Genomic DNA, 13127 nt, shown 5'->3' on the forward strand with positions numbered 1-13127 from the left:
CCCCAGTAAAGTCCTGTTCCGCTTCCCCAATAAAAAAAAAAAAAAAAAAATCTTAAAAAAAAAAAAAAAGAATAGAATCAGTTCCTCATAGCTCAATCAACCTGATTTTGGTAATTTGGCAGCTTGACAATAATGTCTCACTTTCTTCAGTCTTTTCTTCAGGTTTAGCCAGAGGAATTTATTTCTCATAGTTCTAGAGGCTAGAAGTCCAAGATTAAGGATGTCAAGGTTGGTTTCTGGTGAGATCTGTCTTCCTGGGCAATAGATGGAATCTTCTTGCTGTGTCCTCATATGACCTTTTGTGCACATGGGAAGAGGTAGGGGAGGGGGGAGGGGGGAGAGAGAGAGACCTCTGGGGTCTCATCCTCTTCTAAGGACACCAGTCCTATGGGATTAGGGCCCCACCCTTATAACCTCATTTAACTTTTATTATTTCCCTAAAGTCCCTGTATCCAAATGTCTCATTGGGGTTTGGGCTTCAATATATGAATTTGGGGGGGACACAATTCAGTCCATCACAATGGAGATGAGAACATGGGATGGGCCAGGGGTCAGAGTATTAAATGGACCAGATAGGTCATAATAGATTTATTTTTCCACTGATATGAAGAAAAACAAAGCGCACCATCCCCATAGTAATACCTTAGGTGGTATTATCTCTATTTTATAGCTGAGGGAACTGAGGCACAGAGAGGTAGCCCATGGCATTATAGTGAAGTTCGAACCCTCAGTGCCTCAGAAGGTGATTTTATTTGGAAATGGGGTCACCGCAGATGTAATTAGTTAAGATGAGGCCATTCTAGAGAAGGGTGGGCCCTACTCCAGTATGCCCGGTATCCTTATAAAAAGGGGAAATCTGGACACAGACACACTCTGGGAGAACGCCATGTGAGAGGAAGGCAGAGACCTACAAGCCAAGGAGCACTGAAGATTGCCAGCCGCCCCCGGAGCTGGGGGAGAGGCCTGGGGCAGGGGCTCCCTCCCAGTCTCAGAAGGAACCTGCCCTGCCGACGCCTTGATCTTGGACTTCCAGCCTCCAGAGCTGTGAGACATAAATTTCTGTTTGTTATTGTTATGACAGCCCTAAGAAACTAACACACTCAGTAACTGGTGGTGTTCAGATTCAAACTCGGGCATTCTGGCTCTAACACCCAAATTCTATACTCAGTTCTCTGAGGCCTCTTAATGTCTCTGGAAGTACTTGTCACCATGCTGTGCTCACCATAGGCGCTCAGAGCACAGGAGCTATTATTATTCATCTTAGACATACCCCTTCTTAGAGAAGGGACCTCCAACTTCCTAGGCAGCTAGGGATGGAATGGACCCACCACATTCAGTCAGAGCCAGGGCCTCCCAGGTCTGTACCTCCAGGGGACCCCACGTCCATCCTCCCCTCTCCACTACTGCAGTTGCTCTGAGTGCTAAACACTGGTCCCAAAGAAGTGTGCCTCCCAAGAGCCCTCACAAGGGCCCCACAAATAATAGACTCCGTGGGAGAGCAGCAAACAGGAAGAGAAGGAGGCCCAGGTCTCACTCTCAGGGGACAAGGTGTCCTGCATGAAGTCTTTTCATTTATTTATCTTTTTAATGTTCCAAAAGGGCATTTTGGAATCTGAGGAGCGGGACTAAATATTTACCCGATCAATCCCACGGACCTGTCAGGCGTGGTGATGCAAAGCAAATAGCTCAGGGACCTTGCTCAGGACACCGTCTTTTTTATTCATTCATTCACTCATTCATTCACCAAATATTCACTGGGCCTTAGCCACACATCAGACCCTACAATCAGCACTGGTGCCAGGTACTGGGGTAAACAAGGCCCTGTCTTCCAGATGTTCTGTCTAATTGGGGCTTGGGTTCGGGGGGCAGACATTAATATCAGCCAACCATGTCTGATGGTAGGGTGACAGTTTGCCTCAGGGAAGTGATGAGGCATTAAAGGGAGAGCCTGGCTGAGATTCTCAGAGATGGGGAAGGGAGCATTCTGGGTCATAGGAACCTGCAGGAGGAAAGGCCCAGGGGTAAGAAGCTACGGGCATCCTGCGAGGACAGCAAGACTATCCATGACTGATGTCACTGGATACATGAGAGCAAGAAGAGGGACTGAGGCAGGAGACGCAGGCAGGGACCAGATTGGGAGTCCCTGCACATAGAGGGGTTTGAACTTCACTTGTACGCAATAGGAAGCCATTGAGGGCTTTTGAGCAGGAGAGAGATGAGCTTAGTCAGAATACGGAGGCATCACTCTCAAGGCTGAACTGAGGGTGACTGTTCCCCCCTTTTTTCCCCTTCATCGTACTAGGGCCTCACTTCCACACATCACCCTGGCAGTGCCACTGCCACAGTAACCTTAGGCCCATGCCTTCTTTCTGGCTTGTGTGAGACTCTTGACCCTGCAGTGTATCCCATGACCATGGCCATCCACTCCGGGAGAGATACTGGCCACGTCTCCATGGCCACAGGTGGGGGCATTGTCTATGTGACCCGGGCGGCTGCCCGCCTCACTGAGCCTCCTCACCAGGTCTCTGTGGCAGCTCTTTGGTTAGTGTTCTCCTTGCCAAGGCCTTCCGAGCGCCCCCACGGGAACAAGGCAGCCACCCTGCCCGGGAGGCTGCTGGTTGCCCACAGTGCTTCCTCCTCCCGCAGACACCTTGCCAGCCCATAAGAACTTGGAGCACCTGGCATGTGGACCAGGTATGCCAGGGGCGTGCGGGGCTAACCTCAGAGGGATGGGAAAGGAACGCATCTATTGAGCATTTGCTATGTACAAGGCACCACGCCACTTCCTCACGGTCATCAGTTTGTTTACTTCTCACACTTTCTGGGGCAGACACTTATTCAGAGATTACATGATCTGCCCGAGGTCACACAGACCTAGAGAGCTGAGTGTCCAGTCCACACCCATCCGGTGCCACCCACTTCACTCGCCCTCACCAACAGCTTCTGCCTGGACACTTGGCATCTTCTACACCCCCCACTCCAAAGCATGGCCAGCCCTCCAGGCCACGTCTTGCTGCAGACCTGCAGCTCTGGGAGGGCTAGGATTTCGTGGGATTGACAACCTTGCCCAGAAAGAGGATGGAGTGGGTATCGGTGGAAAAGATCACCACAAGGAAAGGCCGGTTGAACCAAAGGACTTGGGGATTGAATGAGGCGGACAGAAAGGTGACAGAGACGCTGGTGCCCGCTGCAGCCTCGGTGCCAGCCTCGTCCACATCCAGGACTGCCTTGTGGAAACTCTGGGAGGGAAATCACAAGTGTTACTTCTGCGAGAACATGAGTAGGGGCTTAGGGAAGATTAGGGGAATCGGAGATCGCTGGAGATTAATACTGAGGTTCATTGCATGCAAAGACCCTTGTTGGGGATCTCACAGCAGGAATTTCTATGCTGGGTGGGTTGTTGAGCTAATGACCTCATGTTTATACAACAGTGATAGCTACCGTGAATTGAACACTTACTATGTCCCCAGGGCTCTTTCTACTCTTCAAAACCACTCTATGAGGTCAACATACTATGTCTATTTTCTAGACAAGGAAAACGCATTCAGAGACTAGGTAACCCTCTAATGCCGTGAGAGGTGGAATTGGAATTCAAACTGTCAATCCCAAGGCTCTGCCTTCTAGTATACTTTTGTCTTACTTAGCTGAAGTCATAGGTCCCCTTCTCTCGTCTAAGAAATCTCTCTGATACACATGCACCCAAGCCAGCTGCATCTGTGTCCTTCCTCTGTTTCTGGCGTTGCATTTGTCACTCTCGGTGGCCACAACCTATGGAGGCACTGTCTCCCTGATGTGACTGGGAGTACTCTCTGAAGATAGGGACTGGGTGGGCATAGCATCCCCAGCACCAATGCCACCCTCAGCGCGTGGTGCTTAGTTCGTGGATGTCCATGTCTGTGGATGATTCATTGAACAGACTCAGCCTCTGAGACCTCACATGGTGGCAGGGAAAGCACCCAACACCCAGCAACTCCCGAGGGGCAGAAGTTCCCACTGAAGCGTCTAGGTGTTGATGGCCACTGGTGACTTACCCTGGACACCAGCAGGTTTCGCTCTGTGGTGATGCCGGACAAGTTAGCCTGCCGCGAAAACAGGTCCCTGATGCCCAGCATGGGCAGAATCTGATCTAAGTTATAGGAGCCGGAAATGGAGAACTTTGGGAAATGCAACTTGAGCTTCCTGTAAAATGACCTGAAAGAGGCATTGGGTTAAAACACTGGACTCCAGAACAAACTAGGGATCGCTGCCAGGCTGTGCTCTCCTTGTCTGCACTCTCATTCCGCCAGGGTTCTATCCCCACAGGTACCCATTTGCTCATGCCATCCTTCCCATGAGTGTGCCTGGTGGCTTAAGGCCAGGCTGCTTTGTCCCGGGGCCTGTTGTCTGCGGGACCTCCCTCCCTTGGGTGCTCCTGTTCAGCACGGGTGTTTTCTGTGTGCGTACCAGGTGCCCAGAGAGATGCAAGTCTCTGTTGCAGACCTGAGGTTTTCAATTGTTTGGGACCAGATGACATCTTTGGCTCAAATTCCCGTGCCACAGGAATTGTGTGAATTTTCTATCCTTATGCGGGAGCCCCAGGGTGGTGGGAAACGTCCCTGCTACTTCCTGGGGTGAGTTATGAAGTTTTCTTAAGCCCCTCCATGCCAGTTTAGTCATCCATCTGGACTGGAGGTCTACCCCTCCATTGTACAGGAGGAGACCCTCAGAGGGCCAATGTCACTTCACCCAAGGCTTGCGCGTACAAGGGCTACATCTAGAACTAGGATTCCTGGTTCTCCTTTCACTGATGAGGGTGAAGTCATATTTGAGATGCAATAGGAGAGTTCCTTATTTAAGGAAATAAATAATGAATACATAAAAAAATAAATAAGACATGGACTGTCTTAGAGCAAATAAGAATTCTTCCATAATTTGGCCTTCACTCCCTGTTTTGGGCACTGGTTTTCATTAGAAGGGTCCATGTGAAGGGCAGTGCCGACTACCATGTGGCCCACTGATTACCTGTTCTGGAGCAAGTTGTTCCACCTCGCCAGCATCTCTGGAGTCAAAAACCCTTCCACCTGCTTCATTTTCCCTTGGTCAGGAAGGATGAAAAAGGCCTTTGCGTTTCCTTTGTAATCCATCCTCAGCACCGAGCAGGGCAAGTATTTGTCATGAAGGTACCAGTGGTGGTGCTTGTCTTGAAACATCATAGGTACCTTGACTGAGGTATTCTCATCCACATGAAAGTCTTCGAGCTTATTCTTCGAGGGGTTAAATGGTGTCTCCCACCGACCTGAGGGGAAGAAGGAGCGATGGTGTCCGTGGACCTCCAGCCAGGGAATGCCTCCCCCACTGTCACCCAGATGCCATCTTCCCATGTCATCAGTGTGTCTATTTAGATCACTCACAACCTCATGTGCCTGGGGAGTGGATCTCCAGGGCTCATTGAGATTCGACATTGAGAGATCCCAGAGGATCTCAGTAAGGTTGTCTTATGTCTCCTCTAATTCCTTAAAATTATTGCACTTACATTTTTTTGGTTTGTGTGGTGGAAGCTCATTGTGATTTTGAAGTGTACTTTCTTGGTTAAAAATGAGGTCAAGTAACCTTTTGTATGTTTATTGACCAACCAGATGTCGTCTGTTTTAGTTCAGTGCCAGTTCTTTTCTTTTTTTTTTCCTATTTGTATTTCTGTAGGGCTATTTCTTAGTGATTTAAGGGTTCTTTCTGAATACTAGCTATATATCAGTGATGTGTGTTGCAAATACCTTCTCCCTCGCTGACTGGTCTTTTTTCTCACATCATGGTGTCTTCTAGTGATTGAAATCCTTGACCATAGCTGTCTTTTCCTTTATGGTTAGGTCTTCCATGTCCTGGTTAGAAAAATTTTCCCTACTTCCAGTTCGTGAAGATAGCCTCCTACATTATCTTGTAGAAGTTTAGTCTTACCTTTTGCATTTTGGACTTGACCTGGAGTAAATTCTTATGATTGGTGGGAAGGAGGAATCAAAACTACTTTTCCCCCATATGGGTACCTAGTTGTTCCAATACCAATTTTTTTTTTAATCCACCCTTTCTCCAATGCTCTGTCATGCCAGCTTTGACCAATATCAAATGTTCATTTATTCACAGGACCATTTCTGGCCTCTCTCTATTTGTCCCATTGGTTTATTTGTACCATATTGTCTAAGTGAACATAAAGTTATAATAAGTACGAGGTGTGATCAAACAATATGGTGAAAGTTTAAATTTAAAAAAATTACAGTAAAAGACACATTGCCATTAACCCCCCTCAAAATACTCCCCATCGCTTTGAACACACTTATCCCATTGTTCTTGCCACTTTCTGAAGCAGTTCTGGAAATCCTCTTTCATGAGTGTCTTTAGTTGCGCTGTCGTGGCTGCTTGGTTTCCCAAATCAATTCAAAACATTTACTTTTCCTGGTCATTTTGACTTTGGGGAAGAGCCAGAAATCGCACAGTGCCAGAGCCAGTGAATAAGGTAGATAAGGAAACACCGTAATGTTTTTCTGTTTTTTTTCAACTAAAGTTTATTGGGGTGACAATTGTTAGTAAAGTTACATAGATATGTTTTTATTTGACAGAAGTTGCCTTATACCAGAAGTGATGTGTGACACGGAGTGTTGTCATGATGGAGGACGATTTACAGCACACTTTAAAACACACCTTCTTTCAGCCATAGCTCACCCCCGACCGACTGCATCAAACAAGTTGAAGCTTGTCACACACTGTTACTAAGGTTCAGTGCATCACTTCCCATATTGAAGAGCCCTGCCTTTCCATTGGGTGGCACTTGGCAGTGGCATTCACCACAGTTTTTGGTCACAACAGGAAGGCTCCGTGTCACACATCACTTCTGGTATATGGCAAATAAAAACATTATGGTGTTTCCTCTTCTACCTTATTCACCAGATCTGACACTGTGCGACTTCTGGATCTTCCCCAAAGTCAAAATGACCAGGAAAGGAAAACGTTTTGAATTGATTCAAGACGTGGAGGCAGCCACGACAGCACAACTAAAGACACTCACGAAAGAGGACTTCCAGAACAGCTTCAGATAAGTGGCAAGAACAATGGGATAAGTGTGTTCAAAGCGAGGAGTATTTTGAGGACAACTAATGGCAATGTGTCTTTTATTGTAGTAACTTTTTTTTATTTAAACATTCACCATATGGTTTGATCACACCTCATATTGCTCTCTGGCAGGCAAGTTGTCTCACCTTAGCTATTCTTGGCCCTTTGCACTCATATGCATTTTAGAATCAGCTTGGTAACTGCCACCAAAAAGAAAAAAAATCCTGTCAGAATTTTGATTGGGATTACATTAAATATTTAGATTAATTGGGAGGGAGAACAGATATTGTTACCATCCTCTTCATGAACATGGTTTATGTTTTCACTTAAGTCTACTTTAATATCTCTCAATATAATCTTATCCTCAGAGATCCTGCACATCTTTTGTTTGTATTCTCTTAGGTACTTTTCAGTTCTAAATACAAGGCACAAGTATTCCACTGCTCTTATCATGGGACCTACACTGAGGGCTGAGGGCTACATTTATAGCCCAAGTGCTGGGTAGGTGTGTCAGAGGGCAGGACATCTCTAGCTCCCTTCTGTTTCTGGAGAACCTCTCTTCCTTCTGCCAAGAACACTAACCCAGCTGGAACTAGGTCTCTTTCAGGAAGAACCATAAATCTTCATTATTTCTGGCCAGAGCTTTGGGTGAGGTGATGGTATATACTATACATTTAAATTCTATTTTAAAAGGAATGGAGTCAGAAGAATATTGTGCAGCCACTAAAGTGAGATCTAAATATAATTTCCCATAGCATAAAATCACACACACACACACACACACACACACACACACACACACACGAGTGCGTGCAAAAACTGGTAAAATCTGAATAAAATCTGTAGATTACACCAAGGTCAATTTCCTGGTTTTGCTGTTGTGCGACAGTTATGTAAGATTTTATCTAGGAAACCTGGGTGAAAGGTACATGTGACCACACTGTACTACTTTTGCAACTTCCTAAGAACTTATAGTTATTGCACAATTAAAAAGGTTTTAAAAAAAAGATTTTCAACAGTGCTTGAAAATTCCTCATGTAAAAGGCAGGTGATGACCCGTTTGGCTGGATTGTCAATCTGGGACTGTTTCCTAGAATCTGTTCCCTATAGATTTTTTTTTTATTAATTTTTAAAAAATTTTTATTGGGGAAGGGGAACGGGACTTTATTGGGGAACAGTGTGTACTTCCAGGACTTTTTTTTCCCCCAAGTCAAGTTATTGTCCTTTCAATCTTAGCTGTGGGATTCAAGCTGATTACAAGTGTGAGGTCGCGAGGTAGATGTGAAGCAGCCACTGCTCGCTGAAGGTCTTCACAGGGAGACAGGACACTGGCCTGACCCAGAGGAGCCCTGCGTGCTCCACCTATTCCATGCCATCCTCCAAGTTTGTTGTCCCAATTCTAGTGCTGCTGACAAACAGTGACCCCCAAACCAGCACGAGGTGCCCAGTATGGGCCTGTCTACAAGTTCCCCCTACATGGGACCCCTTGGGTGGCTGGATGAGTCTGGTATATGGATTCCTGATAAGCTCTAACTTGTCCACCTGCGCCAGTAACTTTTTCTCCATCCCTCTACCTCCCTCTTCCTCCAGACCTTCACTTCCCAGCCTCTCCCACCATCATGCAAGGTCTGATTCCTATAACAATCCCTTTTTCCTTAACATTCCTGGTGGCTTTGTTGCACGGATGGAACCCTGACTGATACACACAGTACAAAATTGTCCCCACACTGTGATTTCAACTGTGTTAACATATGCGTATAAACAAAAGACTGAAAAGAATTATGCTAAAATGTAACCATTGGTTGCCTCAGGGTGGTAAGATTATGGGCAATTTCTGTTTTCTCTTTTGTGCATTTATATATTTTTAAAGGTTTTCAAAATGAGCAGCATTATCATTAGAGTAATTATAGTTACTGTAATTATTTATTATGTATAATGGGGTTGGGCAAACTTCTTTTGCAAAGGGCCAGAAAGTTAATATTTTAGAGTTTGCAGGTTATTCTGTCTCTATAGCAACTGCTTGTCTCTCTGTGTGTGTGAAAGCAGCCAGAGGCTCTAAATCAATGAGTGGCCAATAAAACTTTATTTACAAAAACAGGTGGCCCAGCAGATTTGGCTGGGGGCTGTAGTTTGCCCATTCCCTTAGGCCGTCTTCTAAGGTGTACACATACATGTGACATCATTTGAGCCTCAAAACAAAACCTTGAAGCAGGGACTCTTATTATCCTTACTTCAAGCAAACAACCTGCCCTGTTTACACTGCCGGTAAGTGGCAGAGCTTCCATATGAATCCAGCAGTTCAACTCTTGATAATTGGGTGCAATGTATTTTATAAATTACTGTTATTAAGAAAATATGTCTAAAGATATGAAGAGCTGGAAACCTCAATACTACGCAATCTTAAGTATCTGACACTCTAGTATTAAATCTACTGAGGGCTGTTTGACCCTATTACGCCCAATGCATCCACTTTTTAAAAAAATCTTTAATTCATCAATAAATTGGAAGTGGGGGAGGAGGGAAGATATAGGATCTATCAACGAGTTGACTCTTACCTTTGAAGTAAATATAATTCACCAGCACCATCACTGTATCTGTGCTGAGCCCACTGACCAAGTTCTGAATCTTTCCTCGAGTTTCCTCCTTGATATGGTTGTTGATAAGCTGGGTTGTGCCGTCAGAGTCGAGGAAGTTGGTGTGGAAGAGTTTGGACTCGTAGAAGGTCACGGTGTCATTAAGGAAGCTTGGAAGGGGCTGTACGTCCTGGCTCAGGAAAAGGGAACTGCCCACACGCGTCTCTAGCTTGTCATCTGGGAGGTTGAGAGTGTGCAGGAGATGCTGGAAGCCCAGGTGAATGTCGGACTCGGATATCTCTGTGAGGTTGAAGCCCAGAGCCTCAAGGATCTGGGTCCAGGTGTGGGAGCGGGCCCCCAAGGACAGCATGGCATAGGCGGTGGAGATGCTCAGCGGGGAAAAGAAGATGTTGCTCCCAGGGTTTTGGGCAGCCATCAAGTGGTAGAAGCTGAAGGCAAAGGCGGTGTTGCTTGGGGCGATCTTTAGGCTGGGAGAGCCCTCACCTGTGCCTGGAGCCTCCTGATGGTGGCTGTGGGTCTGACCTTGGCCATCGTGAGAAAGGGCCAATAGTCCAAGCAGGAGGAAGAGCAGGTGGTCGGGAAGATGCATCTTCTGAGCTCTCAGGTCTACAGGAAGAAAGAGAGTACCAGGAAATTCCCACAGCAGAACACCCAACTCTACAAAGAAGTTGGGCAAGGGGCAGGGCGCCAAGGTGGTAACACCCTCATCTCCTGCAGATGGGCTTATGACAGACTAGCAAACACCTAGCACCCTCCACGTGCCTGGTGACAGTGATATTCTCTGGCACGTGCCTTGTGTCTACCATCTTATTTTATTCACCATCTTCATGAGCTCTGCATGGCACTGGACTCCATTCTCATCACAGAGATGGGGGAACAGAGGCTCTCCAACTGATTCACCAAGACATCTAACTGGTAAGTATCTGAGCTGGAACACAGATCTCCCAACTCTCAGCCTGGGAGCCTTCCACAAGGTGAGTTTTTTCCTTAGCCCAGCGACCTTTTCCTTACCAAGTGCTAAATCACCAAAGGTTATTTTAGCATCTATTCCACACACCTCCATGGTGTGATTTACAGTTTACAAAGTTAATTTTATGCCAATTGTTTGACCCCCTTACCGAGGTAAGAGGTCAGTAGAACTGGTATTCTTATCACCATGTACAGATGAGACCACGGAAGTTGGATAAATGATTTGCCCAAAGTCACAGGGATAGGATTGGTCCCTTTTCCTAATGAAAACAACCTGCCCAAAACAGGATTTCCAGTTTTCTCCACCAAATCTGCTCTGTCCCCTCCCGTGGCCCTACCATTATCTCGTTCTCCAAACCCAGTTGTCATCTCTAACATCTGTCTGGCCTTCCATCCACACCCCTAAATCCCCTGCTTCTATCTATCAGCACATCCCACAGGGTCCTTCAACCTCTCAGCCCCTCCACTGCTGTGACCCTCGTTCAAGTCTCCAGCGTCTTTCACCCAGAGCAAGGATCAGAAAACTTTTCCTGTAAAGGGCCAGGTAGTAAACAGCTTGCGTTTTGTGGACCATGTAGTCAGTGTTGCATCTACTCAGCTCTGCTGTGCAAGCTGGAAAGTGGCCACAGACAAGGCATGTGTGGACAGTCGTGGCTGTGTTCCAGTAGAGTTTTATTTATGGACCCTGAAATTTGAATTTTATACACTTTCGATATGTCACAAAATGCTGTCCTTCTTTGATTTTTTCCCCAACCATTTAAAACTTTTATATTTATATCTTTCATTCTTAGGTCATGGGCAATACAAGAAAAGGCAGTAGGCCAGATTTGATCCACGGGCTGTAGCTTTTGGACCCCCTGACCTAGACCTCTGTAGTAGCTTCCTAACTGCTCTTTCTTCTCTCTGTCTTCCGCACAGCTGTTGGAGGGTCATTTAAAAACACACATTGAACCACTTCGTTCACCAGCTCAACACTGCTCCCCCCAACATGGCTTCCAAGCAACCCGTAATAACTTCTCCCCTGCCCCCAACTCTCATATACTTGTCTGTAGCTTTACAGTGAGATTACCCAGCATTCCCCTGGCGGGAGCTCTCCTGAAGCATCTGAATTCGGACCTAGAAGACCTGGTTCCAGGCTGTGGACAGCCTTGGAAGACGCTGTTTTTGGGCCTGGGCACTAGTTCCCCCACCGGTGCAGTGAGGAGGTTGGTGCAATCATGTGTGGAGCCTTTTCAGCCTTAGGATTTGTCACCCCTAGGAAGGGGGACCAATTGTCCCAGTTTTCCCAGGACTTTCCTCGTTTTAGCTGTGGATGAAGAAGGGTTCTATAATAAAACTGACAAATCCAATGACAGAAAGTAACCTCACGGAGTAATTTGACCATAAATTCCTAGCTGTGCAGGTCATGATGGGTAGTCATGCCCCTCGCATGTAACTTCTTCAGGAAAACGTTTATCTTGTTGCCTTAAACTAGCCCTGTCCATTGTTTCTGTGTATCTAGGTTAACAGATCTTTGAAATGCCCCTTTTTGACCCCTCTTTCTAAAGCTTTACCCCCCTCAAGGGAGCACATAATCTTTGTTAACTATCTTGTAACGCAATCTTCACCTTGCTTCCTCTCACATCCACTTTATCTTCCTTAGTTCTCTCTTAATTCCAAATGCATATAGGAAACTGCAGTCATTTTCAGAAGCACTTTTCTCAGTCTGTTAAGATTTTGCTTCCATAGGTCTGTTTGGCTCAAACAAACTCTAATAAACTCTTATAAAATTTTTCTATAGGTTTGGATGTCCTTACACTGACTTTGCACTGAAAGTCTTATGTCCCAGAACCCCCAGTCCTCCTTTTAGGGTCTCCCTCAGGGGGTTACTCACGGCACAGTCAACCCTGGAGTGGCGCCCCGTGCAGCTGCCTGAGCTGTAGAAGTAGCCCAGGAATGTGGCTTGGGTTTATTAAGCCTGGAAAGTTGGAGAACCCTCTCGGCACCACCTACTGCCTCCATATTTAGGTAATTATTAATGAAAAGACCAGTAGGTGCAGCACGGAATCCCTACAAAGAGAATAGCCTCACCGGAAGTTGGCTTTCCTCCTCCCAAAGGAAAGCCTTCTTCCCTCCCAGGAGACCCCAAGAGGGTTCACCCCTTCTTGTTTCTATTATGCATTGAGGTTTGCCTGGTACTTGCTTCTCCCTGAGGCTCAGGGGGAATCCCTTAGTGGGTCTGGTCCCCTCTCTCGGTTTTCATCTCCCCTTTCCTCCCAATTTTTACCTGCCTCCCTGCAAAATGAAAAGTTGGACCAGACCAGGGACAGCAAACTGCAGAGACTTCACAAACCTAGGAAGGCCGCTTCCAGGGTGCCACGGTGGCTCATAGTGAGTAGGCACATGGAACTGGAAAGGCTTAGCTCGCTGCAGCCAGAGGAGCCCCATCTGGGGCCTGGATCCTGCCCAGTGCCTCCAGTTTACAATTCTGGACTATGTGATTTCTGA

The 13127-nt window shown here is 46.6% G+C and overlaps 1 protein-coding gene across 2 annotated transcripts; it reads right to left on the reverse strand.

Annotated features, from left to right (window-relative positions):
- Positions 1 to 2787: 2787 nt before the first annotated feature.
- LOC109454887 (kallistatin) lies at positions 2788 to 12621 on the reverse strand. 2 transcript variants are annotated; one of them, XM_019746035.2, is made up of 5 exons: positions 12514 to 12621; positions 9633 to 10277; positions 5002 to 5275; positions 4032 to 4191; positions 2788 to 3239 (listed from the first exon to the last, which is right to left on the reverse strand). In XM_019746035.2, exons 2-5 carry the CDS (start codon positions 10258 to 10260, stop codon positions 3039 to 3041), a joined length of 1263 nt encoding a protein of 420 aa, XP_019601594.2. In that variant the 5' UTR covers positions 10261 to 10277; positions 12514 to 12621; the 3' UTR covers positions 2788 to 3038. The 2 variants fall into 2 exon arrangements, with proteins under 2 accessions (XP_019601594.2, XP_019601600.2); XM_019746041.2 differs by having other exon boundaries at positions 12443 to 12577.
- Positions 12622 to 13127: the final 506 nt, after the last annotated feature.

This window comes from Rhinolophus sinicus, linkage group LG03 (genome assembly GCF_036562045.2).
Source record: "Rhinolophus sinicus isolate RSC01 linkage group LG03, ASM3656204v1, whole genome shotgun sequence".
NCBI lineage: Eukaryota > Metazoa > Chordata > Mammalia > Chiroptera > Rhinolophidae > Rhinolophus > Rhinolophus sinicus.

Bases quoted from the DNA above. Each gene is read 5' to 3' on its own strand.
- LOC109454887 (XM_019746035.2), bottom strand. From the start codon at position 10,260: ATGCATCTTCCCGACCACCTGCTCTTCCTCCTGCTTGGACTATTGGCC. The intron at 5,276-9,632 runs GTAAGAGTCAAC...TCTTCCCCTCAG, and splicing joins GAATTATATTTACTTCAAAG to GTCGGTGGGAGACACCATTT. The intron at 4,192-5,001 runs GTAATCAGTGGG...TGCCTCTTTCAG, and splicing joins AACAACTTGCTCCAGAACAG to GTCATTTTACAGGAAGCTCA.